General features: G+C 31.1%; 14 protein-coding genes across 14 annotated transcripts; 6 read left to right on the top strand and 8 right to left on the bottom strand.

Moving 5' to 3' along the window:
- Positions 1-57: 57 nt before the first annotated feature.
- On the bottom strand, positions 58-360 carry EIN_281900 (small nuclear ribonucleoprotein Sm D2, putative; the record flags this gene model as incomplete). Its single annotated transcript, XM_004185117.1, has 1 exon — positions 58-360. One exon carries the CDS (start codon positions 358-360, stop codon positions 58-60), a length of 303 nt encoding a protein of 100 aa, XP_004185165.1.
- Positions 361-625: 265 nt separating this feature from the next.
- On the bottom strand, positions 626-2,140 carry EIN_281890 (hypothetical protein; the record flags this gene model as incomplete). Its single annotated transcript, XM_004185116.1, has 1 exon — positions 626-2,140. The coding sequence occupies one exon, from the start codon at positions 2,138-2,140 to the stop codon at positions 626-628; it is 1,515 nt and encodes a 504-aa protein (XP_004185164.1).
- An 814-nt stretch (positions 2,141-2,954) lies between these two features.
- Positions 2,955-3,754, top strand: EIN_281880 (hypothetical protein; the record flags this gene model as incomplete). The annotated part of the gene is made up of 2 exons (XM_004185115.1): positions 2,955-3,080; positions 3,137-3,754. 2 exons carry the CDS (start codon positions 2,955-2,957, stop codon positions 3,752-3,754), a joined length of 744 nt encoding a protein of 247 aa, XP_004185163.1.
- A 219-nt stretch (positions 3,755-3,973) lies between these two features.
- On the bottom strand, positions 3,974-4,716 carry EIN_281870 (hypothetical protein; the record flags this gene model as incomplete). The annotated part of the gene is made up of 2 exons (XM_004185114.1): positions 3,974-4,538; positions 4,628-4,716. The coding sequence occupies 2 exons, from the start codon at positions 4,714-4,716 to the stop codon at positions 3,974-3,976; spliced, it is 654 nt and encodes a 217-aa protein (XP_004185162.1).
- An 823-nt stretch (positions 4,717-5,539) lies between these two features.
- Positions 5,540-6,436, top strand: EIN_281860 (E3 ubiquitin protein ligase hrd-1 precursor, putative; the record flags this gene model as incomplete). The annotated part of the gene is made up of 1 exon (XM_004185113.1): positions 5,540-6,436. The coding sequence occupies one exon, from the start codon at positions 5,540-5,542 to the stop codon at positions 6,434-6,436; it is 897 nt and encodes a 298-aa protein (XP_004185161.1).
- A 208-nt stretch (positions 6,437-6,644) lies between these two features.
- Positions 6,645-8,498, bottom strand: EIN_281850 (alpha-amylase, putative; the record flags this gene model as incomplete). The annotated part of the gene is made up of 1 exon (XM_004185112.1): positions 6,645-8,498. One exon carries the CDS (start codon positions 8,496-8,498, stop codon positions 6,645-6,647), a length of 1,854 nt encoding a protein of 617 aa, XP_004185160.1.
- Positions 8,499-8,925: 427 nt separating this feature from the next.
- EIN_281840 (hypothetical protein) lies at positions 8,926-9,762 on the bottom strand (the record flags this gene model as incomplete). Its single annotated transcript, XM_004185111.1, has 2 exons — positions 8,926-9,484; positions 9,554-9,762. 2 exons carry the CDS (start codon positions 9,760-9,762, stop codon positions 8,926-8,928), a joined length of 768 nt encoding a protein of 255 aa, XP_004185159.1.
- Positions 9,763-10,087: 325 nt separating this feature from the next.
- Positions 10,088-10,583, bottom strand: EIN_281830 (hypothetical protein; the record flags this gene model as incomplete). The annotated part of the gene is made up of 2 exons (XM_004185110.1): positions 10,088-10,252; positions 10,365-10,583. 2 exons carry the CDS (start codon positions 10,581-10,583, stop codon positions 10,088-10,090), a joined length of 384 nt encoding a protein of 127 aa, XP_004185158.1.
- Positions 10,584-10,985: 402 nt separating this feature from the next.
- Positions 10,986-12,077, top strand: EIN_281820 (actin, putative; the record flags this gene model as incomplete). Its single annotated transcript, XM_004185109.1, has 1 exon — positions 10,986-12,077. The coding sequence occupies one exon, from the start codon at positions 10,986-10,988 to the stop codon at positions 12,075-12,077; it is 1,092 nt and encodes a 363-aa protein (XP_004185157.1).
- A 101-nt stretch (positions 12,078-12,178) lies between these two features.
- On the top strand, positions 12,179-13,225 carry EIN_281810 (hypothetical protein; the record flags this gene model as incomplete). Its single annotated transcript, XM_004185108.1, has 1 exon — positions 12,179-13,225. The coding sequence occupies one exon, from the start codon at positions 12,179-12,181 to the stop codon at positions 13,223-13,225; it is 1,047 nt and encodes a 348-aa protein (XP_004185156.1).
- Positions 13,226-13,579: 354 nt separating this feature from the next.
- Positions 13,580-15,508, top strand: EIN_281800 (hypothetical protein; the record flags this gene model as incomplete). Its single annotated transcript, XM_004185107.1, has 2 exons — positions 13,580-15,276; positions 15,328-15,508. The coding sequence occupies 2 exons, from the start codon at positions 13,580-13,582 to the stop codon at positions 15,506-15,508; spliced, it is 1,878 nt and encodes a 625-aa protein (XP_004185155.1).
- Positions 15,509-15,583: 75 nt separating this feature from the next.
- Positions 15,584-16,603, bottom strand: EIN_281790 (hypothetical protein; the record flags this gene model as incomplete). The annotated part of the gene is made up of 1 exon (XM_004185106.1): positions 15,584-16,603. The coding sequence occupies one exon, from the start codon at positions 16,601-16,603 to the stop codon at positions 15,584-15,586; it is 1,020 nt and encodes a 339-aa protein (XP_004185154.1).
- A 1,463-nt stretch (positions 16,604-18,066) lies between these two features.
- EIN_281780 (hypothetical protein) lies at positions 18,067-18,930 on the bottom strand (the record flags this gene model as incomplete). The annotated part of the gene is made up of 1 exon (XM_004185105.1): positions 18,067-18,930. One exon carries the CDS (start codon positions 18,928-18,930, stop codon positions 18,067-18,069), a length of 864 nt encoding a protein of 287 aa, XP_004185153.1.
- Positions 18,931-25,087: 6,157 nt separating this feature from the next.
- On the top strand, positions 25,088-25,684 carry EIN_281770 (hypothetical protein; the record flags this gene model as incomplete). Its single annotated transcript, XM_004185104.1, has 1 exon — positions 25,088-25,684. One exon carries the CDS (start codon positions 25,088-25,090, stop codon positions 25,682-25,684), a length of 597 nt encoding a protein of 198 aa, XP_004185152.1.
- Between the last annotated feature and the right edge of the window lie 545 nt (positions 25,685-26,229).

The following is a 26,229-nucleotide window of genomic DNA, read 5'->3' as shown; positions in this document are numbered from 1 at the left end:
ACAAGATATGATAAGAAAAAAGAAGACAAATAATCAGATGACTAGAACTCAAAACAGTCACTTAGATAAACTTTCTGGCGCCTTCACTACAATGATGACGGAATCACCACGAAGAAACATCTTGCTCACATTTCTATGACATGTTTTAGGCTTTGGTTTCCCTTCAGGCATTTTCTGCATCTCCGTCCAATACTCTTTAACATTCTCTAAGACCATGTTGAAATGCCGATCAAACGCTTTCACGCGACAGACAAGCTTTTTGTTATTTCGACAGTTGATGATCACTTGACTGTGCTTTTCAACGGCTTCCGTAAGTAATTGGAATGGTCCGTCAACTAGGGCCTTCACTTCTTCTTCCATTTCTGATGTTTTCGAGTTTTCTCTCTTTTTTACTTCATTTTTATGTTAGCTAAATGTACTCCTTTCTGACTATCTGTTTCAATAAGAATTATCTTACACATTGTAGTTGTTAATCTGTGGTTTATTTGTTTAAGAAATATTTTACATAAATAGTATGGAAATACCAGTCATTATTTGTTACAAAAATCTTACTCAAAATTCATCGCAGTGAGAGTACTTTTCCCTAACATATTTCAATTAAACCTCAAGAACACAAAAGACCGTATTACATCAAAATGATGAAGAAAAGTGTCATCACCATGACACAAATGAACTGTGAATTGTCACTTGGATTGATTGGTGCTGGCAAGTCACATTTCAAGTAATAAAAGTCGTTGGAGCATTTGTCGCAATCCATCTGATGTTGTACGACTCCCCCGGTCGAGCATTTCTCGTCGGTGAATTTTTTCATCGTCAGTTTAGACTCTTCGATGACATGAAGAGCCTTCTCGACACATTTATTCATCACCGCGTAGGACACAGTGTTTGCTTGTTCTATGTTAGTCAATCCGCACGACTCTTCACTCAACTTGTACATCGGAAGTTGTTTGTCTGTTGGTACGACGAAATTCTTATTCGTTTTCAAAGCATTAGAAGTCGTGTAAAGAGCACCCTCGCACTTCTCATTAGTGTAAGTTAACTCGACCAAGATAGCATTGTCGACTGGCGTTCCCTTTGCCATAAGAGTGTATTTCCTTGATTCCGTTGGTTGAGTCTTTTGACACAAGTTGACTGTATATTTAATATACGATATGTCGCTTTCAGAGAAGTACATAGTCCCACTGGTATCCACATGTACTACCAGTTTAATGGTATATTCCAAATCACTTCCAGTAGGTTTCCAAGTTGAAGAAGAGATTGAAGTGAGTATTGTCGCACTTGCCATATCAGTGCAGTCGGTGTCTGTGTATTTCACATAGTGCAGATCATTCCCAATGAGAACAGCAGATTTCGACATGACACAATTTGACATGAAATACTGTGTTACATCTCCATTAATTGCTGTGGCAAGCACGTTGTCTTCACTATATTTCACAACAGGGACATCAAGTTGGAGACGACACAATTTGTTTTCACAGACAAACTTCTGAGCACTTCCAGTGGAGGTGACAATCACAAATTCGGCCTTTTCTGCAGTTGGTGGGTTTGTTTTGGGGACAGAAGTGTTTGATGTTTTGAATAAGCCGTTGGCGTCTCCTTCGACATAAGTGCCTAGTGCATTCTCATCGAGTGGAGTGCAATCAAATGTGGCTAGAAATCCATTGGAATCGGTGAACTGGACTTTGCACGTGATTTGTGTTTGAAGCTCTGCAATGATATCGTTTGCTTCACACCCCCCATTATAATTCTCAACGACTATCCCACGCGTTGTTAAGACGTATTTAGTCTGTACGTCGACGTATTCATAGTAATACGTCTGAAGAGTTGTAGTACCAGTTGTCTTATAATCATAAGTCTTCGTTGCTATATACCCCGTCGGAAGCGTACGTGTGATCTCTGCGTTTACTGTGCCAACTTGTGTGGTACAGACATTATCAGAGTAGAAAGTCTGTTTCCCTTTCAGTCGCGTGTCGTCGGTAAGTGTCACTTTAAACGATGAGGTACTTGAAATAGCGTAACATTCATTGGGAACAACAAAGGCATATTCTCCACATTTACTTGCATCACAGGCGTCTTTGTTGTAACAAAATAAAACGGGGTCTTCAGCAAAGAGAGGAAGTATAAAAAGAAACAACAACATCTTCTGAGTGAATGGAGTTTTTTATATTTTTTATTATAGTGTTTCTTTGGTTTTTTTATCTATCGAAATGGAATTTTGTAAAGTAAAAAAGATTTTGTTGTGTCTTAAAATAGCTTGAATTTGAAACTAAGATTTAATAATAGGTTTTTCGATTCGTTTTTTTGTTTACTTTTTTAAACCATGAAAAGTATTAATATTTATTAATAATTTTATTATTGTAAATTTTACTGATATTCACTACAATCTATAGTTTTTTAATAATAATTACATAATAATAAATTTATTGTTATCTATTAACAAGTAATTTTTTTAATAAAAATATTTTGAATGGAATTCTTTATTTTTAATTTTTCGTTTTTTTCTATTTTATTATAATATTTATAGTATATTAATAATATAATTAATAATATATACAGAGGTTTCCAAAATCCCAATCCTAATTACCCATGTCACCATTTTATAACCAAAATGTTCATTTTCTCTTATAAATTCGCACATTATAATACCACATTTTCGGCAATAAATATTTTGGAAACGCCTGAATATATATTTGATTTTGTTTATTAATAATAAAAAATAAAATACAATTAAATTATTGTATAGTTATAATTAATTTACAATAGTTTGAATTTTAGTTTTTTGAATTCATAACCAATACCAATAATAAAAAATTAAATTAAAAAAATAGTAAATTTTAATTAATTTCAATAATTTATTAATTAAAAAATTTTTATAAAAATATTTCAATTAAATAGTAGACGATAAAATAAAAAAGAAAGAAGAATAATAACTTGTAAATAACAGAATTATTTAAATGGAAAAACTTGCAAACAAATATCCACAATATGTCAAAAACAATGGAGGCATTGACTCATGGGCACATGGCTCCACTCTTAAATCTGACGGTAAACGATTTCTCAAAAAGGTTACTCATCAGCTCGTTTGTTTTTCTTTTATCACTTCAAACAAAATCCAACCCCATTTATTAACACAAAGGAACTCGACTTTTACACCACCACATCGACAAACCCGCTTTTTAATGGTCTTATTCCAAACTTTTTGGGGTATGATAAAGAGACTTCATGTCTCTCCCTTGAGAATATAACATATGGGTATACACACCCTTGTATATTAGATCTCAAAATAGGCGACAAAACGTATTGTGATGATGTGCGTCCACAACGACGAGCAGAGAGAAAGAAGAATGATGAAGAGGGTACAACTGCGAAGTATGGCTTTAGGTTTTCTGGGATGACTCTTTCGACGCTCCACAAGTCCTACGAAGTGAGTCCATACTTATATTTGGAGTTACACACTTTAGATGATTTAGTCGATGTGATGAAAGTGTTTTTTGACAACATGGGCGACTACAAAGATGACATCCAGAAGACATATATTGCTCAGCTCAGTCGTTTCTGTGATGTTTTTCCGACTTGCAATTGTACAGTGATTTCCAGTTCCATACTCTTTGTCTATGACTTAGGCACTTCCACTTCTGATTGTCGTTGGATCGACTTTTCTCATTACCGAGACAACACAACAAACCCTGTTGACTTCACTGATGGCGTTCAAAATGGTGCCGCGCGCTTGTTACGTGTGTTACGTGATCTTTAAGTATTATTTAAAATGTTATTTAATTTGTTATTTAAAATGTTATTTAAAATGTCATTTAAAAGGTTATTAAAATGTTATTCAATTTGTTATTGAATTTTGTAATTTAAAATGTTATTAAAATGTTATTTAGAACTGTTATTCAATTATTATTTAAAATGTTATTCAAACGAAATAAATAAATGGAACTGTCAATAGATTTTTGGTTTCTGAAGACATTTCTTAGAAGAAAAGCAACGAGTCGATATCGTTTTTCTTTTGCTGAGGTTGGGCTTGTTGTTTTGGTTGTTGTTGGACTTGTTTATTTGCACTATTTGAAGGTGGTGCGGCGAATTGTCGTTTACTTGCTGGAGGTGGTGGCATTAACCCACCAGGGGCCTTTTTTCCGGTTGGTGCTGTGCTTTTAATGTTCAAAGTGATAGTTTGTCCTGGTTTCAATTCGAAAGCGGAAGTGTCGACGGGCTCATCTTTAGTCTCTGCTCTCTTTTTGGACTCCGTCAGTCTTCTCTCGAAGTCTTGAAGTGCAACGGAGAAGTCAAAAGCTTCTCCACGCTCAGCAAAGCCCATACCTAAAAAGGCTTTTCTGCCTTGAGCTTCATCGACTATACGAACAACAAAATAGCGCGAGGAGTCGATCACCGGCTCTACAGCTCCTGGACCAACGGGACATTGCGCAAAAGTGGCGTCGGTGTTTGGATCAACAAATTTGACTATACACTGCTCCCCACGTCCAACTACTACACACTTCCCTTGCCACAAAAAGTCTTCGGGCGTCCACTCGGCGGCTCTTTGTGTGAATCATTACTTTGAATTGGGTAACCCTTTGTGCGTTGTAAGTCTTAAAAAATGGCATTATAATAATTGAAGAAAGCAAACTTGTATTTCATAGTCGGTGATGTCATGGGCTTGATCCGATACATCATACACTGATTGATCACTAAGAGGATTTGCTCAACTTCAGACATCGGGCTTGATTTTGAAGTTCCTTCCCGTTTTCGAGTTCCCATTTTTGTCTTCTTTCTTCTTTTGAAAAACGACTGCGTAACTCGTTATTCCTTTAAAAGTTGATCTTTGACGTTTTAGAACAAAATCAACAGAGTTCTGTTATTGAAACATATTCTATATGTATAATAAATTTTACTATGATTCATTTTTTTTTCTTTTTAGATAATAATTTTTTTTCAAAAAAATTGAAAAGTACTATTTATATTTTATTTTTTTATTATTAATTGTATATATAGAGTAAAATATGTTTAACAGAACATATAGTTTATCAGTAGTATATTCAATAATTATACAAAACTAGATTTCCTCACAAATTTTTGTATTTAAACAAAATAAAAAAAAACCAAAACAGTTTTCTCTTGCGTTTTTTTGTGAAGAAAAAACAAAACGAAACTTCAAAAACTAATGGGGTTCTCAACGTTCGTATTTTCCCATGCTGCTCTTTCTCTCTCACTTCTTGTATATTACGCTGTAACACTCCAATCAACAAATCATTCATCGTTTCTCGTGATCATGTCGTTTTTACAATTCCCATTACCATTTTTTGTTTGTTGTGTATTAATATAATAAAAACTAGTACTTTTTATTATATTTATATATTATAATAAATATAATATATATTTATTATACTTTTTATTAAATTATATTATTATATATTATTATATTATATTATATTATTCTTTTACTGTTATATTATAATGTATATATTATAATAAAATGTATACATTTTAATTACATTTGATATCAATTAACGAGTAGTCGTTATGTAATGTGCTTATTTCGATGTTTCTACTGTTATTCCTCTTCCTCAAAACGAACTTCTATGGTGATTTGACAGAGCGAGAGATTTTGATAGTGTATGACAAACTAACTGACACGATGTGGGACTTTTTAATGTTTGCTTCGATCATTGATAGTCGGATGACAATTGAATTAGCGTTTGTGTTAATCATGTATGCTGTGATGAAGTGTTGTCAGTTACTGAATGACTCTCGCAATGATTATTTTACTGAGGTGCAACGGCTAGAACCAACCAATCGCGTGAAGATTTTCTTTCTTTCATTGATCTTAGCAATGACATCGTTTGTTATGGTAGAAATGTTTTACGACAAAGGGATTCAAACGTTGAATAGACAGACCGTTTTCTTATTCTTCTTCTTGATGCTCTTTTTTGGAAGTACATTGGACATCACTAAACAAGTCTTGGCAGTCACTTACGCTTTGAAAGGGTTTAGATGGGAAAATTATACTTTATATGTCCTTACGGCTAAGTTCATTCATTCAATCACGTGCTTTACGGGAATGTTCTTATTGATCGTCTCGTTAATCCCTGAAGTCCCTTTGACCTTTTTGTTCTACGAATTCATATTGGGCTCAAAGGTGTTCAACTTATTTAAAAGAACAGTCGTCTATATGCACTTCCAAAGATCTTTACAAAACATCGAAGCAGTCACTTTCAACGAAGAGGATGAAGAACACACTTGTATGATTTGTAGAGACGTAATGACAGATGCAGTCAAGTTGAAATGCGGCCATATGTTCCATAGAGAGTGTTTGCAACAATGGTTCTCGAGATCTTCTGACTGTCCTTTGTGTCGAACGGAAATCGACTTCGAGATTTCAGAAGACGAGGAACATGACCCTGTAGCTCAAGACTGGCAAATTCATGAAGTCAATTGATACTATTTCATATAGTTAGTTATTTAGTAATATATTAAAGAATCGTTTGATGGTGTAAAATTAAATTATTTGATTAATTTTAATTAGTTTAACTAATTTAACTATAAAATATAGTATTTATATATATTATATAGTTTCTATTATTATTAATTATAAGAATAATAATTATTATAAATCATTTAATAGTAATAGAACTAAGTGAAATGAATTACTCGTCTTTGATACCAAGTTCTTTGGCTGAGATGGAACCTAAGCCCATCCATCCTCTCATGGCATTGATAATAGCAGTGTCTCTGTGTGTTCTGGTATAGTCACTGCCTCTCCATCCTTCGACTGTATATCCAGTAGCATCAGCGACATATGCGTCCCTCTTTGGAATCGACTTGCAACTGCCACAATAACTTCCAGTGCACAAAGAACAGTCAGAAAGTCCATCGGGGAATCCGTCATTTCCATTCAATCCATCTTGTAATGTGTATGAAGACAATAACAATCGGTGTGTCCAGTTTCTGTCTGTTCTTGAGAACAATTGGACTTCAAAGTTTCTGTGTTTGTTGATGTCTTTCTCTTTGACTAAGACGGAGCCAAAGTCTTGCATATCACGCGATGAGCTTCCTGGCTTCTGTTGGTCGTGGTCATCATTTTCAATCACAAGTCTCTCCCATGCAATTGTTCCTTCGCCCATTCCCCATTCTTTTGGATACCAACTTTGCCAGATCTTCACCTTCATAATGTCGCTCTCACTCAAGCCATTCTTCTGGAGTTGCTCAGTCAAGTATTGAGTGTACTGATAGTTGTTATAATCAGTGACCAACAAATATCCTTCACCGCCGGTAATCACTTCAAGATATGCCATGAAGTCGTCCGGTAACGCCCCACCCATGTACGTCTTCACCTTACCAAAGATGGCAGCAATATCATCGGGGCAGATGTGCTTAGCAGCATCCATACGAATACCAGAAGCACCCGCTCCCAAGTTCTCGACAATCCACGTCGCTATTCTGTCTCTGACATAATCATTCTCGGTGGCCAAATCAGTCAAACCGGAGAGATATCCAGCATTCATAATGAATCCGTCACTCCACGAGTTGAGCGATCTTTCACAGTGGAAGTGTAATGGGCCATATGCTGAGCCGGGGTATTCGGCGGTGTTGATCTTACCAGTGTACTTGTCTGTGCCATATGTGAATCCCAATGTGTAGTACGGCGAATTGCTGAATGACTGTTTTGGTCCCCAGAATGTCCCTCCATTGCAGTGATTCAACACATCATTTCCTCCACCAGACATGTGATTCAAGACCATGTCGTTGTACACTAAGACATTTGCAGCTCGGCACTTCTTGACCATCTCTCTATATTGTGCACGAGTCCCCATACGCGAAGTCAACTTGTAAGCGACGGGTTGGTAGACCCAATACCATGGATTCAACAAATTGTCCTGTGGTTGGTCAAATGAAAGAACTCCGTCTTGTGGGGGATACACTTTGACGCCAAGCCACCCCGCTTTGCCCATGAACTCACACTCCTTTCCAATATCTTCAAATGGCCATCCAAACATTTCAACGATACCACCCTTCTGTCCCTTTTGATAGTTAGATGGCAAATTGGCTGCTGGAATACTCCAGACGAAGTCGAGGGGTTCCAAATTGATGTATTCAGTCTCTTCGTTGTCCATATGTACAATCACTTTAATCTTCAAGTCCTCAGTTGGGAGTGTCTCTTTAGAGACTTGGTACACTTCAGAGTCTGAGGCGACACCATTGTATTCGTATGTGATCTTTTTGATGTTATATTTTGGGTTCACAGATGGAACAACAGTAACAGTTGCTGCTGTTCTCGCAGTCGATGTGTACTTCACCTGTGCGTACCCAACTACATGGGAGTACCCCTGATACCCCTCTACCCAGTCCGCACTGCCACGTGGTGGCGTTTGCCATCTCGAGTCCTCTGCAGACGCTTTCATTGCAATGTCGTTGCCACTGCAAGCAAACTGTCCGTTGTTTGAGCTGCATGAATCCGCTAAGACCAATCCCAAAAGGAAGGCTAAGAAGAAGAAAAACATTGAATGACCAAAGAAGGTACAAACTCTATTTATACTCTTTAACACTTTTCGATTTTTCCTTTGAATTTGTATTTCTTCTTTTCGTTGAGACAATTTTTATATCAATAATTTGTTTTTTAATAAATTATAGTTTTGGAAATTTCTACTTACAAACCAATAAATTGTGTTGATGAAATCTGATGAGTTGAAAAAAAGGAAAAGTTGTTTGTCGGCTTGAGACATTTTCTATAAATATACTATATTTAAACTATACTATTATAATGAAACTTTTCATAATACTTTTCATAATAATTATTTAATAATAATACAATTTGTTAAAAAAATGAAAATTGACGTATTACAATTTACAGATCAACCCATCTTAAAAAAGTCAATGATACAATTAAAAAATGCAATAAACATAAATAAAGAGTAACACGTCTGGAATTCAATTAGTTTTTGCTTTTGTGATAAACTCTCTTTTAGCTGAAGAGTCGAAAGTAGCTGTAGATACTCTTAGTGTATTTCTGAAGAACTCAGTGAAAGTCTCTTCCTTCAAATCTTTGCAGTCCATGATTGTGATGTGGACGTGACACATCAATTTTGATAACAAAAAGTAGATATAAACAAATATATTTGTCGCTTGATTGTAATAAGGATTTACTTCGTTGTATTTCAGTGAGACTAAATTCCACTGGAAGGCAGTATTTTCAATTGGCTTTATTTGTGGTTTTAACATGATCAATCCGTTTGTAGTTGTTCCTTCAATGAAATAGACTGCTAACCCTTTAACTTTATCAATAGTAATTTTTTGCACTTCCGTGAATGGACTATTAAAAATAGCTCGTTTCATTGCCTGATAAGGAGTTAGACTATACAAATCAGTCGAGTCTTCTTTTACATCAGATGGGTATAAAAATGTCGAGTATCCCATCCAAGAGTATATAATGACATCAATGAATGATTGGTGATTACTTATTATATGTCCTTTATGATTGCTTTTATCTCTACTTGTAATTCTATGTATTAAAGTTATTAATAAAATTACTTATAATTATAATATATATAATACAAACGTTATTTCGAATTTATAATACCCTAACACTATGAGTTTTAACCGTTGTATTAGAGCACCGTTACCAAGTCCACATAATATTGTTAATATAACTAATTTGATAGGAACTAATACTATTCCAATTATAATATTCATTATTGGAATATTCGTTTGAGTAATGAATGGATGAACTCCTGTCTTCGGATCTCTCCATTTACTAAACCTCTCCATTTTTATTTGTATAAAAAGTTTTTTTTAGTTCGATTGATTCTTTTGACTCAAAAGTTTTGAATATGAAAATTTATACCAATACATTCAAATAGTCCAGTTTGTTCACTTTATAATTAAAATAATAATAACAAAAACTTAAACCTTAAATTGATCAATATTCTAACTTTTTTAACTCATTAATTCATTAATATTATTATTTAAATACTAATATATATATAATACCAACTAGTTAAAAACTATCAATAATTAATGTGTATACTATTATTATATTTATAATTTATAATATAATTATTAGAATGAATAACTAATTTTACATAGAAGACATTTATGCCACTTGATCTATCCCACTCACAATATCATCTAATGTGTCCGAAACTATTCGTTGGAGTGCTTTTGTCTTTTGAATCATCATACCAATATGCGACTGTTTAGTCCCAACAACTACAGCGAACAGTTCCTTCGATATCGGAGTCACATAAATTGGACCATTCTGGAAATGAGCCTTCGTTTATATATTTTTATTATATTAAAACTATATTTAAACTCATTTATATTTCATACACTTTATTTTAATAATAAACTAATAATAAATCCATACAAACTTCCAAGTGAAGGATGAGTTCCGATGCATTCTTGTTCCAACTTTCCATGAAAATTGACACGATTGCCTCGGCTTCGATTTCTTCATTTCCATAATACAAGAGAATTTTCCCATTTTTGTCGCATAATGCGACTTGACTGATGTCTTTGTTATTTTCTGTTGTTGTTTGTGTTAACACCATTTTTTCGACTTCTTTGTACAGTTGTTTGACGTTGATCATCAATTTTTTCTGATTTTAAGTTCTTTTTTTAATTAAATTAATATTTATAATATTTTTATTATTTAATATTAGTTTCCCGACTTGAGTGTCTCAGTCGTTGAAAACATCAATTTCAATTTACTCGCAGTGTACTTATCACTCCAAACGTGTCAGGCGTTTTTAATTTAAATTGTTATTTTTTAATAGTTATAACTAATTAACGAGTTTATTATTATTTTAATGGAGATATTTTCTTTTATTTGAGTCATTTTATTAACGAGCTGTTTTATTTATTATTACTAATAGATAAATATACTATAATTATACAATTTAATCCCGATTGTAAATACACAATAACGTTAAATAAAAACCGTATGTTAAATTGTAGCAACTTCAAAACCGTGAAAGTAACTCGAAATTCACATGGACCATAAAATCACAATAATCGACAATGGGAGTGGTTTCACGAAGGCTGGTTCATACACAGATTCCCTTCCAACTGCGGTTTTTCCGACATTAGTTGGCTACACGAAAACAAAAGAAGCCTTTCCTGGTGATTTTGCGAATTTCAAGAGTGGAGTTTCACTAGCGGAGCCCATAGTTCGAGGCCAAGTGAAGAATTGGACTGATTTAGAAGAAGTTTGGCAGTCTGTTTTTGATGAATTAGATGCGGATCCCGTTGATCAGAAAGTACTTATTACCGAACCTACGATGACTCCCTTTGAGACAAGAGATCGCTACGAACAAATCATGTTTGAAACTTTCGATGTGAAAGGTCTTGACGTTCAGTCGCAAGGTTTAATGTCGTTATACTATGACGGGAAGAATTCAGGAGTAGTAGTCGACTGTGGATATGGCTTATGTCAAGTTGTTCCGATCTATGAAAATATGGTTCTAGAACACGCCACATTACGCCTGGAATTAGGTGGAAACGATATAACGGAATATCTGTGTAAATTGTTATCGGAGAGAGGACATATAATGACTACAAAGAATGAGCGAAAGGAGGTCAACACGCTGAAAGAGGCGATGTGTTATGTTGCTTTTGATTATAAAGAAGAACTCACAATTTCAGGCCTCTCGAGTGAATTGGAGAAGAAATACGAATTGGTCGATGGAAGTGTCATTGATATCGGAAATGAAGCTTTTCGATGCACAGAACCATTCTTTCAACCCAGTTTGATTGGGAAAGAAATGGCGGGACTGCCCGAGTTGGTGTATAACTCCATTATGTCGTGTGGGTGCGATTTAAGAAGAGACTTTTATAACACTATTGTCTTGTGTGGAGGAAGTTCCCTGTTTCCAGGAATGAAGCGTCGCTTTGCTAAAGAATTGAAGAGAATTGCACCGGCAAATATTAATGTCAATATCAGCGCCGGAAGAACTCGTAACTACTCCTGTTGGCTTGGGGCAAAAGTCTTTGCAACTCTCCCAAAGTTTAATGAGACGTGCAGAACACGAGAAGATTACTTTGAGAAGGGTGCGTTCACCAAGAAAATCAACGCAAATAAATGAACTTTTTTATTCATTAATATGGTTGTCGTGGAACTATAATAATATAGAATGTCTTCTATTCTTTTGAATTAAAAAAGTGGAACAAACTGAAAAACACAAGAATGCGGCGCGACGAGGTTGCTCTGATCTATTCACTCGGACTTGTTGTGTTGTTGTTGGTAGTGACATCGACGACTGATAGTCCTGTGTTCTATAAGAATGACATCACTGATTGGATGTGTTCGTATAACAGAATTCTGTGTGTAAAAAATATCCCTCCACATAATGACATGTGCGAACCGGAGTTGCCATACCCACCTGGTAATGAGAGAGACGCGATACTCGGAATGTTCATACCGAAGAGCGGATGGACAGAAAACCACTTGGAGATGATGACGTTTGTGTTTTATTTGATGAGGAAAATTGTTCCCGACTGTCAGATAGTCCTCTTTTTGGGAGAACAGCTGAAGGGGATTCAGGTGTGGGACGAGATGGTTGCAAAGTATCAAATCAAAGCTGTTTACACGGCACTGCCAAAGGACTGGAACATGATCAATCACCGCTTTGTCTTGTACAAGAACTACTTGATCGAACATGAAAATGAAATCGACAGAGCAATCTTCTGCGATTCGAAGGACATTTACTTCCTCAGAGACCCCTTCACAAAAATCGCGAAGAACAACTCGCTGATTGTTGGAAGGGAATTCAGAAGTATCGACCCCGACGACTTCTACTCATACGACGGGTTCTATCAGTATTATAACAACTTCATTTGGATGAAGGAGGCGTACGGACAAGACTACGCAGAGGAACTCCGACTCAAAAAAGCGCCAATCAACAACGCTGGATTTGGTGGGGGTGACGTGAAAAGCATGATAACTCTATTCACAATGTGGACTGACGAAATGATTAAAATTGGAGGACAAAGGCGGTGGGGCTTCGACCAAGCCGTCTACAACAAGCTGGTTTACTCCGGAGAACTGAAGAAGAAAATACCTTTCATGCACCTTGCCGATTGTAAACATGACAGGATTTGTATGTTCTCCACACAAAGGATTGATCTTCAAAATGGAGTCCCTTATCTCTTTGATGGATGCATCCCCCATGTTCTTCACCGAGATGGGTTAACATATAAGATGATGGACGCCCAACGTTACCCAGATAATTAATTGCTGTTGTCCATCATTTTTCCCCCTTATCTGTTCTTTTATTCCAACACTCTTATTTAATAGCAAAATAAATTATTTAAAAAACTATAATGATTTTTTTTGTTTTTCAAAAAAATCAATTTATTTTATAATAATTAACTATTAATTTTTATAATAATGTATTATAGAATATAATACATTTATTTGTAAAATATTTAAATTATAAAATTAATTAGATAATAAAGTACATATAAAATGTACCATATAATATAATAAAATCAATTATCGAAGTTTTTTATCACCTCAAGAGGAAATGAGATTGAATTTGTCATAAAGAGAACTCATATAAAAACGGTAACTGAGAAACAAAACCGCATGGATTTATCATCTGTCTACAAATTTTTCGAGACAAACCAAGTCACTCCACAAAGCAAACACATGTTACTTATGGCTGCACTTCACTATGAGTACACCAATGGACTCTTGGAAATACATATGGAGAACGTCTACCGTTCCGTCAACGAACTTCTCTTATTGATAAACGTCAATTGCACCCCAGTGAAGGGAGATGGTAATTTAAAAGAATTAGTTACTAGGTTTTTCATTGTGTTGAGTCTCTATAGACTCTTCATTGCCCAAAAACAGAACCCACAGGAAATTGGGATGACGTTGTTGGACGTTGCTGGGAAGATTTTGTATTTGACTGCCGGGAATGGGATTTTGGACGTGTTGGTTGGAAACCCGTTGAGAGGATTTTCCGACGCGCAGATTGACACTATTCAACACGACGATATTTTGTATAACCAATTGTCGCAAATTAAAACGGAGTTTGAAACACAAGTGTCCTCACTGAAAAATGAAAAGAGTGACGCGGAGAGTAAGGGAGAGACTGTTACTAACACAACGGTGTTTAAACAAAATGAACACATTTTCAAAGTGAGAGCGACGGAGAGACAACTTGAGATCATCAAACAAAGATTTAAAGAACTGAAACCAAATGCTGAGTTGAAGATCTCAAGCAATATGGATCTCAAGGACTTGAAAAAGGTTGAGTCACTCTCCACAGCTCTTAAAATGCCGAGCTTGTTGTGTTGTTTATCTCAACTGGTTGCTGTTGTATCGAGCAATTGTGATAATATGTATGACAAATACAGTAAAGCGATGGACAACACCGTCAAAGAATTGAAAGAAAAGATGTTTGTAGAAGAGAAGTTCCGGTGTGAGTTAATGACTGCGATTGAAATTAATGTGTTTGATTCGTGTGTTGAAACAGTCATTGGAAATTACCGGAAGAGGTATGAAAAGGAAGATCAGAAGATTCAAAGTTTGATGAATCAGTTTGAAAACACCGTCCATCCATTCCACTTCAAAGTAGAGAGCCAGTTTTTGCTTGAAGAGAAGGGAATCGTTGGATCTGCGTATATCCCCGTTTTGGAAACATTCAAGAGAATATCGATGGCGAAGTACCCATACCAGAAAACCACTTTGGGCTTAAATCTGAAGCAACAAATTCTCGACTGTTTCAACGGGTTTTGCGCGAGAACAAAGAAGAGAGGAGACCAAGCTATTGGGCCAGAACAGGAGAACCCATTGTACATGTATTTACTTTTCAAATCAAAATACCCATACGTCTTCAGTGACGCAATGTTTATGGCGGATTTCAATTTGTTGCAGGATGAGAGAGGATACTGGATGACAACACATCTCGGTTGTGTCAACGCGTTGCTTGAAACAACGCCACTTGTGATGAACAATAATTTGATCAGCAGTTTTATCACCGACGGGCACGAAGGAACTGTTGCGGTGATTGGAATGGAAGGGATTGGGAAAACAGAATTGGTCAAATCACTCAACATGAAAATTGAAAGCAATCAAAAAGAAGAAAACGTGACAAAAGTTACTTGGGGCACTTTGTCGATATTGGAATGGGACGTGAGAGGAGATCAGTACGACATACGACCCATCGCAAATTCAAAAGTAAAAGCCGTTGTTTTATGTGTACCAAATGTGGACGGATATTCAATCACATCGTCGTTCACATTAGCAGCACCGTTGTTGAATTCGCTCAAAGAGTTTGTTTATTGAATTAAACTTATAAAAAAGTGAATAAATATAACCGAAAGACCAGTACCTTTCTTGTTGTTGATGACAAGACATGATATATACCCATTTACAACGCTTGAAAACTTCCCAAAACTCGACAAATTACCATTTCCAACAATCAAAAAGATCGACTACGGCTTGTGTTCCGTCAAACAAAACTATGGCATTTATGAATCGTTTGCGAAGTTGAGAAATAACTGAAATTACTTTTTTTATTAAATCTTTATTAATTATAAATTAAATTAATACGACTAGTTAATAATTAATAAATCACCTCTATTTCATCTTCTTTGTTTTGGAATTGACGTAATTTGCCATCTCTTTTGAAGCGTCAAGAGCTCTCTTCACAACAACATTCCCCTGGAGTTGTGGGCTTTTTATTAAATCCAACAAAAGTAATTCGTATCTTGGAAGCCTCTGCATTGGTAATAATATCAAACCTCCAATTATAGAAAGTTCTCTGTTCTTTCGAGGAAACGGGTTGTATTTTTCAAGTGTTTTCAGCCACTTATTTATCGCACCAATAAATTTAACGTACGTGTTTTTCATTTCTATCTCTAACATGAAGAGTGTAAAGTCCTCAAGCGCTGTAATAATTAAGGATACTTTTTTCTCAGTGTTTGCTAAAATGAGCTTTTTCAAAAAATTGTTGTGTTTATTGATAAGAAATTGCACAATTGTTATGTACTTGGGTTTGAAAATTTCGGGATGTTTTTCCATATATTCCTCTAACTCAACAAGCCCCAAAACAAATGACTCTTCTGTTGTTTGAAGTTCAGTGAATTTATTTTGAGTATCTATGTCGAGCAATGGGTCTTCTGCTTGTCGGGGTGCAACGGGATGTTGTTGAACTCCAGTCCATGATATTGTTGGTGGACTTTGACGTCCTGTTCGTTTGGGGCTCGTCTCTCCATGGCGAACCCCTGGTCCACTTTGACTGCCAAAAAGTCGAGAACCCCACCCACCACGTGGTAGAGATTTGGATCTTCTTAATGTTGTTCCAGAACGAGGAGTACGTGGGATGGTTCCAGTAGGTATTGGAGGAAGAGGGCCACGAGCACTTGGGGGACTAGGAGGAGGTGTCTTCTTTGGAGAAGGTGGTGTTTTTGTAGAAGATGTTGTACGAGGTGCACGCGGCAATGTTTTAAAAAATCTTGTTCCAAATGTACCAAAAAGTGGAGGTGTTTCAACTGTTGGAGGGGGAGTCTCAGGACGTGGATTTGAAGGACCAGGAACTTCCGAGTCATCTGGTTGAGCAAACACAATGACCAAAAAGAGTAAAATAAAAAGAAACATTAAATAATGATTTGTTTGACTAAAAAGATTTCAATTAATAGATTGTGTAATTTTTCATTCTTTGATGAATGTTTGTAGATTATGAAACGACTTCAACAATCGTGTTTGTTTATTATAATGACCAATACACAAAAGCAACAAAATGAATTTAATTTTTGAAAAAGTAAAATTTGAAACAAATTAACCCTTCCAATACCAGAAATATGCTTGTTATAACACGCATACAAATGAAATTAAACTTAAATCCGTAAACTAAAAGTTATTCTAAATTATACAATATTTATTTTTAATATTGTATTTTTCAGTTCACGTTTGATGTATCATTTATAATATATAAAAAGTTTGCACGTTTTATTTTTGGATGTTATATAAATTAAAAGTCTAACACAGTTGTGTCATTCATATTAGTTATAAAATATATTTTATAATAATTTAGAGTAATGTATGTAAAGGTTCTTTCTTTAAAATGTGAAAAAGGTAGTAATGTTATTCATATACATTTAATTTATTTTGTGTAATGAAAACGATTTTTTTAAAACGATAGTTAAGAAGAAAAATTTCGTAAATATATCTCGTATCCATATGATTCTCAACAAAAGTTCATAAAGTGAGAACGCTAACCATCAGTGTGGTTGCACATACAATATAATAGTATTTGATTGTTTGTTACATATATTAAAATTCAATAAAAAAACAACTTTTTTACACGTTAGTTACAAAACATTAAAACATTTACAATATAAACTAAATTAAAATAATTACTATTGGAATTTTCAAAGTATGACGTATCCCTTGTTTTTCAATAAAAGAATTTTTATCAGAATTTTATTTGATACGTTTTCTTATTTTAAACCCTGTTTTTGAAAAGACTTATAATGTATAGTTTATTATACTATACACAAATTTTTGATATAAAAAAAAATATTAAACTTGAAAATAATTAAGGAAAAGTCGTCAAGTTTTCCTCACAGAAAAAGTGAACCTTTTTTCAACAAAAATACGATTTTAGGTTAAAATTTACTATTAATTTGTAGTAAATTAAATTATTTTTTACTGTTAATTTTGTTTCCTGGTATTTCCCATGGTTGTAAAAAGTTCAAAGCGTTTTTTGCATTTATTTACTCTAAAATACACTCAAAATGAATAAGATATAAATAAGTATACATTTTTTGGAAATTTTTGGTACTGGAAGGGTTAATATCGATTTGTTTCTTCAACAAAAAACCAGTAAATTGTTTATTGTTGAGTAATGGAAAGTAATAATTAAAAATTTAAAATTTTATATAAATAAAAACCCACTTGTTTTGAAAAATAAAAATCGAAATAAAAAAGTTGTTTTCATATTTTTGAGTTTTTTAAAAATTGTTCAAAAAGTTATTTTAAAACTATTTTTTATAACAAAGATAAATTATCGTTTGAAAAAACACAACCATAACAGGTATAAATTTTACTCATTCATATAATTACACTCTTTTGTTTATATGTTTAGCAGTCTTGACACAAGCATCCAGAGCTCTTTTTGCGTTTTGGTTATCTTTAAAAACAGGAGTTTTAAGTAAATCTTTGAGAAGCAATTCGTATCTTGGAAGTCTTTGCATTGGTGTAATTATTAACGCACCAATTTCAGAAAGTAGTTTATTTTTTCTTGGTTTTGGGTTGAGTTTATCGAGTAATTTAACCCATTTACTTACCTTAACAATAAATGTCACATATGCTTTTCTTAATTCTTTATTTTCCATTAAATCGATTAATTCATTCAAAGCGATGTATACCAATCTGACGCTTGTATGAGTGTTGGCATGAATGAGCTTTTTCAAAAACCCGTTGTGTTTTTCAAAAATTATTTTTAAAAGGCCAATAATTTCCTGTTCGAAAAGGTCTAAACGTTCTTCCATTTTCTCTTCCAGTTCCATTAAACTCAAAACATAAGTCTCTTCTGTTGATTGAAATTCTTTTAAGATTTGTCCCACTTTTCCTTCAAATAAAGAAAGTGGTTGTTGTTGTTCACCTCCTTCAGCACCAGCTGGTGAAGTTGTTGATGTACTTGGTTGCTCCTCTCCTCCTTCAGCACCAGCTGGTGGAGGAGTCAATGGTCTTGGAGGAAATTCTTGAACTTCATATCTTTTCAGTGAACCACGTTTGTCTGGCTCAGTGGTTGGTTTTTGAGTTCTAGGCCAAGTTGAACTTTTTGGAGTTTGTGGTCTAGGGTCTCTTTTTAAAGGCCAAGTTTTACTTGTAGGTAGGTTGGGAAGTGCAGGTATTTGTTTTGGTGGTTTATCGGGTTGCCCAAACGCTGTGAATAAAAAAAGTAATAACAAAGGAGTCATTAAATTTTAAAATGACCGTTATTTCGTTTTTAAATAAAGATCAAGAGGTAATTAATAGTTACCATATGAGTTACCTTCTTGTTTTGACTTATTAATAATTTGCTTCATTGAAAACAATTGAATACAATACAAAAAATACAAAAACAAAGTTAATTTATTTGTCTTCAAAACAATAAAAACAGATAAACTTAAAAACATGTTAAGTTTGTGGATAAAATATGAACAAATAATTTCAATAACATTTGGTATTTCTATATTATTTATTCAAAATAAATAAAAATAAAATGTTTTACTTGAAAACAAAAATAACAACATGTTTTTGAAGTTGAAACAGGGTATCCCAAATTACTATGGATGTGCCAAATCTTTTTAGGCCACAAAATCGGGTCGCAACTCTTAAAAATAGAGCATTTTATAAATAAACAGACAAATTTTATTTTTTTTCTGAACAAATAAATTGTTAAATATTATTCAATTAATTAACAGATCAGTTCCAAAATTACAACATGTTAAAAATACGACATCTAGATTATTTTTAGAAATACAAACTGGAATGAAACAATTTTAAATTATTACACAAAAATTTATTTCGATTAAAACAAATAACTTCAAAATAACACAAATAACCTCTTACAACACAGAAATTATTTCTGACTTCTTTGATTTCCAAAAACCACATTCTTGAATCCACTTTATCCTACAATTTAACATTTTTATTTATTATTGTCTTTGTTTTTGAACAAACTTATCTTTTTGAATTTACAACTTCGGTTTCACTTGACACACTTTTTTAAACCATCATTTGAACATTTCAAACCAATTAGCAGACATCACCAATTTAAAATTCAAAAAATTAATAAACGCATTCAGCATGATATTGTAAATAAGTTGACACGTATTGTAATATCCTGTAGATGAGTTCAATATAATGTAGTTATTTAGAAAAAAATTTTTATTCAATTTTTGTTCGAAATTGCAGACACAATAGTTGAATAAAATGATAGATGATGTCATGATGAAAATTTGATTTTGTTGTTTTAAACAATATTTTATGAGCATGGTCTTGCGCCGATAATAAATGAGTACTTGATTGACATCAATACCCATTTTAATGGAACAATTCCTTTGACTTTCGACAATGAAAATTAAGTGAAAGTTTATTTAAATAGTCCTTTATGACTTTGATTTTTGTTTTTGATTCAGAAAAACCGAAAGCATAAGTTTTCTGATAATCAACTTTTTCGGGGTATTTTATTAGTGCAAAAAGAGGGAAAGTTTAATTAAAAAAGTGGGAAAATATTGTTGGAAAATGTTTGTTTTTTCGACTTTAACTGTTATGTTGTTTTATTTTTTTTTATTTTTTCTGATAATTCGATTTTCTGGTTATTAACAAAAAAATAATCAAAACATACAAAATTTTTAACTGTAATTATAATTGAATATTTACTGCTTCCGATATATTTTTAACATTTAGATATTATATGTTTTCTTGTTTAAAGTTGTATTTTTTACAATATGAAACATCCAAAAACAAGATTGGCATACAAAAAACGAAAAACATACAAGAGATTAAAAACTTATTTTTTTGTTAAAAAGTTGAATTAAATTTTAGAAATCATTTATCAACACATAATTAAAATAGTTGAACTTCACCTGGTAAAAAATTGATGCTTAAAAACATTTTGTAATATGTTATGACCATTACAGTTGTTTATTTTTAAGGTTTTTAATATTTTTAATAAAATTTTTTACAGCCGACAAGTAAATTACTAAATTTTGATGTTACACATGCGTAAACAAATATAAAAACTCTTGATTAGTCTCGTTGTTGAAATTAAAAAAAGCAAATTAAAAATAATTCTTTAAGATTATTATCATTATAAAGTTTGAAGTTTCAGTGTTTTAAATTGTTGAATATGTACAGTAAAATCTGTTTTTAATCAAATACATTTAAATATAAATCAAATGAAAAATAACTCATTGTTTATCATACAAATTCAATTTTAAATTCAATTTTTCTTGTATTATTTTATTATTACAGTTCTTCTAAAACATTTTCACGGAATTCAAATACATAAAAGAGTTTACATGCCATGGTTAAAGTAATTGCAATTTTTAATGACGATTTCATGGACTTAATAAAAATAGCATACATTTTAAATATTTTTTAGTCAAATAATAAACAGTATATACTACAATTTAAAAAGTTTATAAATTAAATTATTCACAAATAACTTAAATGTGATATATAAAACGAATAGTCACAACTAAAATGTTTTTATATTATTGCTGGAAAAAAAACAACACAAATTGTTTTTGGTTTGAACAATTGTTTTCTGTTTTTAAGCTTTTTTTATATATTTTAATATTTAAAATTTTTAATAATAATTTAAAATATATAATTTGTTTTTACAATATAAAATATTTTCAAACAACACAATTAAAAAAACAATTTATAATTAGGCATGATCATTAAATGTAATAATTACTTAAGTTGTTGAAATATTAATATATAACTAAATTGAATTGATATAGTCTTTTTATGGATAACAACTAAGTGACAATTTAGTTTTAAAATATAAATTCTATGATATATTATAAAAAAGCGTATTGTAATGATTGATCAATAACTATCATCTTTCACGTTTTTATCTCTTCAAATATAGAAACCAAAAATTTGTGATACATTTAAGAATTTTGTTTTAACCCCCTTTAAACGAAAATTACAAACTAAGTTTTTAAAAAGAATAACAACCACAACTTAAATAATTCAAAACTGAGTGTATGATCATTTTATGTTAACAATAATTTAATGATAATTATTATAATATACGAATATCTTTTATATTTTCTGAAAATGTCACATTATTGTTTTGTTTTAATTTGAAATACATTATTCAATCAACTTAATTATTTTTGTTTTTTCAATTCAAAAATTAACTTTATGTGAAAACTTTTTTATAATCAAAATATTAAATTCTTATTGTTGTTTGACTTTAGATCACATAACAGATAAAAAAATAAATACATATATTTGTTTTTCATTCAAAAAATTTTTCAAATAATATTTTACATTTGGTTAAATAAAAAAATATGTCTCCATGTAATAACAAATGTATTATTTTTATTTGTTTGACATTTTTATTAATAAAATACACTAACAACAATTTACAATTTAATATATCAACATTAATATGGATTATAAAAATACTTTAAACGACAATTATTAATGAATTATTAGCTATTTTCAACATTTTCATTATCATTTAAAGTGTTTTAATGAAGCCAAATTGGAATTTATTCAAATTATAATTATATTAAAAACTAATTTTGAACAAAAATAAAAACACATTTATAATTTATATTCTTTGTTGTTTCAAATTCAAACATATTAAACATTTAAGTGTTTATAAACCAAGTGTTTTTAATAGATCAATTGAATGGTTATATATATAATATGTTTCTTTTTTATTCTTTTTGTACTTTTTAAATTGAAAAGGAAAAATAAAAACTTGTTTAAAAGAAAAAAGTTGAAAAAGGATATTAAAATAAAAAACTAAATGTTTAATGTAATTTTTTAAAAAAAACAAAGTTGTTTAAAATTGAAAAAGAAAGAATACACCAAAACCTCTCATTAGTAGATTAACTGGGAAAATAAAACCCTTCAATAATGGTTATGAAATAATTTATTTCCTTTCCCCTCAATAAGTTTTATTATAGTTTTGATTTGCTGAAATGTTTCTTTAAGAGAGGCTTCTTAATGGGTGATTTGTTAATGAGAGGTTTTATTGTAAATAATTAATTTATCTTATTCTTAATACAGTTGTATTTCTTTTATAATAATATATTCAATTTAATTAGTAATGTATAATACGTAGCAAAGTTTTTTCTGTGTGTTACTAAAATATTATTGTAAAAGTAACAATTGTAACAATTCTGCTTATAATATTTCATTTTGTAATATTTTAATAATTTAAACGCAAATATTCATCAACACTTTTTGTCAATTTATTCAAAAGTTTTATATGTTTAGTTACACAGTTTTAATAATGCAATATTTTAACAACATTGAACAAAATTCAAGTGGTCTAAAAAACATGAAAACTCTAGTTTATCAAACAATTTGGTTTTTAAAAAGTTTATATTTTGTGTATAAAAATAAAAAAGCATAAGGGGAAATCATCAAAAATTGAATTGATATTTTAGTAATAACATGTCAATTAAAAAACAAGGACGTTGTTCTGTGTCAAATTGTTAATATTATTTTATTTGTTTGTTTTAAAATTAAATATGATACATAAATATACATTTATTATTTTGCCTAAATATTTAATATTTTTTACAAAATGTGATAATTAAATACGAAATTTTAAGTTTAACATTCATTTCAAATCGTTGTTTCAAAATTATTATAAATAACATTGATCACAATATTAGCATTGTTTTTTATCTCAACTTCTAAAAAATAAGATATAACATCAATTGAAATGTTTTTTATGTATTTTTCAATACAAAAAATGCATATATACTTAATTTGAAATCTATGTGTAAAAAAATTTGATTGAATTTGACGTTACATGTTTTCTAAAAATATTTAAGTTTAATTAATTTATATTTATTAACCCATAAACAACGTAGAAGTATAATAACATAAATTATCACAGTTGTTTTGAAATTTTTGCTTTAAAACTTTTAAATTTTTACCATTTGAATTTGGTGTTGTAAAAAATGATTATTAGTGTATAAAATGTAATACATAATTTAAAATGATTGTTATTCAATTGTATATAAATATCTTATTGACAAAAAATCAAGTTGTTAAATAAATTGATAAATATAATCATGATATCGATACAAAACGTTTATATTATTATTCATTTATTAAATTTGTTTACAAAATTGTCCAAAAATATACATGAATCCATTATTAATGACAAAATTTATTATTACCGACAAATTTAATTCAACTTTATGATAAATTGAACAAAATTATATTTGATTAATTATGACAATTTATTCTCTTTTGTGTTTCAATACGAATTTTTATTTTGAAAACTTTAGTGTTGTAAAATCCAAAATTTGGTATTTAAAATTATTTTTTTTTGTTAAATATGTGCAATTTCTACTCTGTGTTATAACACAATTCATCGTTTATGCATCAACTTCATTATATGTGTAACAACAAATTGAAATAAAATGAAAGATATTTTTTATCATCTTTACATCAATGACATAAACATCTTTGTTCCATCTTACAAACATCTTATTGATGTTTTAATCGTTAATTTCATGTATTTTAATATGAAAAAAGTTTTCAATCTTGTAAAATTGATTGTAAATGGTATTTTTTGACTTTTTATGAGAATTTACATCATTTTTTTTCTAACAAATATTTTTTCAATAAACAAGCCCGCAACAAATCGGGAAATATTATTTTTTCATTAAAAAAAATTTCTTTGGGTATTTTTTCCCGCCGGTTTGCATTAAAAAAATAAAAACAAGTTTTTTCATATAAAATTCTGCAGTTTTGGGCTCAATAGCTTATTTTGGGACACCCTGGTTGAAAGCAAAAATGCAAGTTATTTAAGATATTTAATAATTTATAATTAATTTTTAATAATCATTTTCTATTTTATTGTGGTAAAAACTTATTATTTTTTTAATAATTGTTTTTTCATAAAACGAGAAAAATGTACATGTATTTCATAATAATTAATATTAAAATAAAACAAACTATATTTTACTATAAAAATAAATTATATTATACTTAGATTCAATTTAAATGATATTTGAATGGTAAATAAAAATTTATACTATATATTATAATTATTTAATAATAAATAAAACCACCATTTAAAGATATAAATCATATGTTTTTGTTCACTTTTGATATTTGATTGTGTTATTTTGCATTGAAAAAAAACAAAAATGTTTTTTTTAAACACAAAAAATTACAAATTATTTACTTTTGGCAATTTTTTCTTTACAATACCATTTATTATAAATTATTATAAATACTAATTAAAATTATAAAATATTTAATTGAAATAATACAGAAAGTATAAAATGCATTTGTACAGTCATATCTCCTCTATCCAGTTTCCATTCGAACTAAACCTCATTCAACTCTTTTGATCAAAACTTAAAAGGTATACCAATGTTCTCCTTTTTGTCCCGGCTTTTTGGTTTGAACGCACTTACTTCTGATCCGGTCAGAGAGAATTTTGTGAACGAATTGAACATGTCCAAATACACTTTATCCCCAACTTACGAGTTACCATTATGTGTGACTCACAAAGAAGTAGAGAACTTAATAAAACAACACAAACTTGCCCCTCTCTATGAAACAGACGACGTCTTAAGTGAAAGTGACAAGACTTGTATCGTGTGTTTTGGTACAGTCCGCCAAGGGATGAATTCATTGAATTGTTGTCATGGGAAGCGATATATCTGCACTCAATGTTTATTGTTAGACCCCACTTTTGATGTGAAGAAGCTCGAAATGTATTGTGATCTATGTAAAGAGAAGACACACATCACTGTCGCTCCAGTCAATATCGAAGCAGAAGTCAATATCATCTCACATAGAATAACAAATCAATTAGAAAAAGTCAACCAAAAAATTGTTAGGAGATTTCATTCTTTTGGAATCGCATTAGATCCTAGTATTAGTCCAGAAACTTATAACTCAATCGATATTAAAGATTTGACTGACGCTGAAATGGCTAGAGCAATATTAGTCAGCTTGTCGTAACTTTCCATAGTTTTAATTCATTTTATTAATGTATATAGTTTCTTTTTTTTTAATAAATCGTTCACGACTTTTCTGTATTTGGTCTTGTTTTATTCACATTTTATGTTCAATGCGAACAAATTACTGTTTTTGAACTATAATTAATGTATGGTTTATTTAACTAAAATAAAATTATTCAATAATCGGAATTATAATTTATTATTAATTATTAAGTAGTAAAATTGAAAAAGAAAAAGTGATATAAATAACTATTACTTTAACTAAAAAAAAAGTGAATGGATAACGAAGTGAGAAGAAGACAACTTGAAGATATAAAAAATGGAGTGGATGAGATTGAGAAGATCGAAGAGAGCGACCGACAAATATCAAATAAATTTCGAATTGCCTCTGTGGTCTTTTCTCTCATTTTATTTGCGATGAAACTTTTTGTCGCATTGAAAATATTTTTAGTCAACGGAATTGGTGGCGATGATTTTTGCTCGTCGTCCATCCACAAACTTTTTTTGTCAATCAAAAATCCATTTGTTGTGTGTTTACTTGAGGTG

The sequence above is a fragment of the Entamoeba invadens genome (genome assembly GCF_000330505.1).
Source record: "Entamoeba invadens IP1 unplaced genomic scaffold scaff_1105074725543, whole genome shotgun sequence".
In the NCBI taxonomy this organism is placed as follows: domain Eukaryota; phylum Evosea; order Mastigamoebida; family Endamoebidae; genus Entamoeba; species Entamoeba invadens.
The sequence above is the reverse complement of the archived record's forward strand: the minus strand, read 5'-3'. Positions and strand labels throughout refer to the sequence as shown.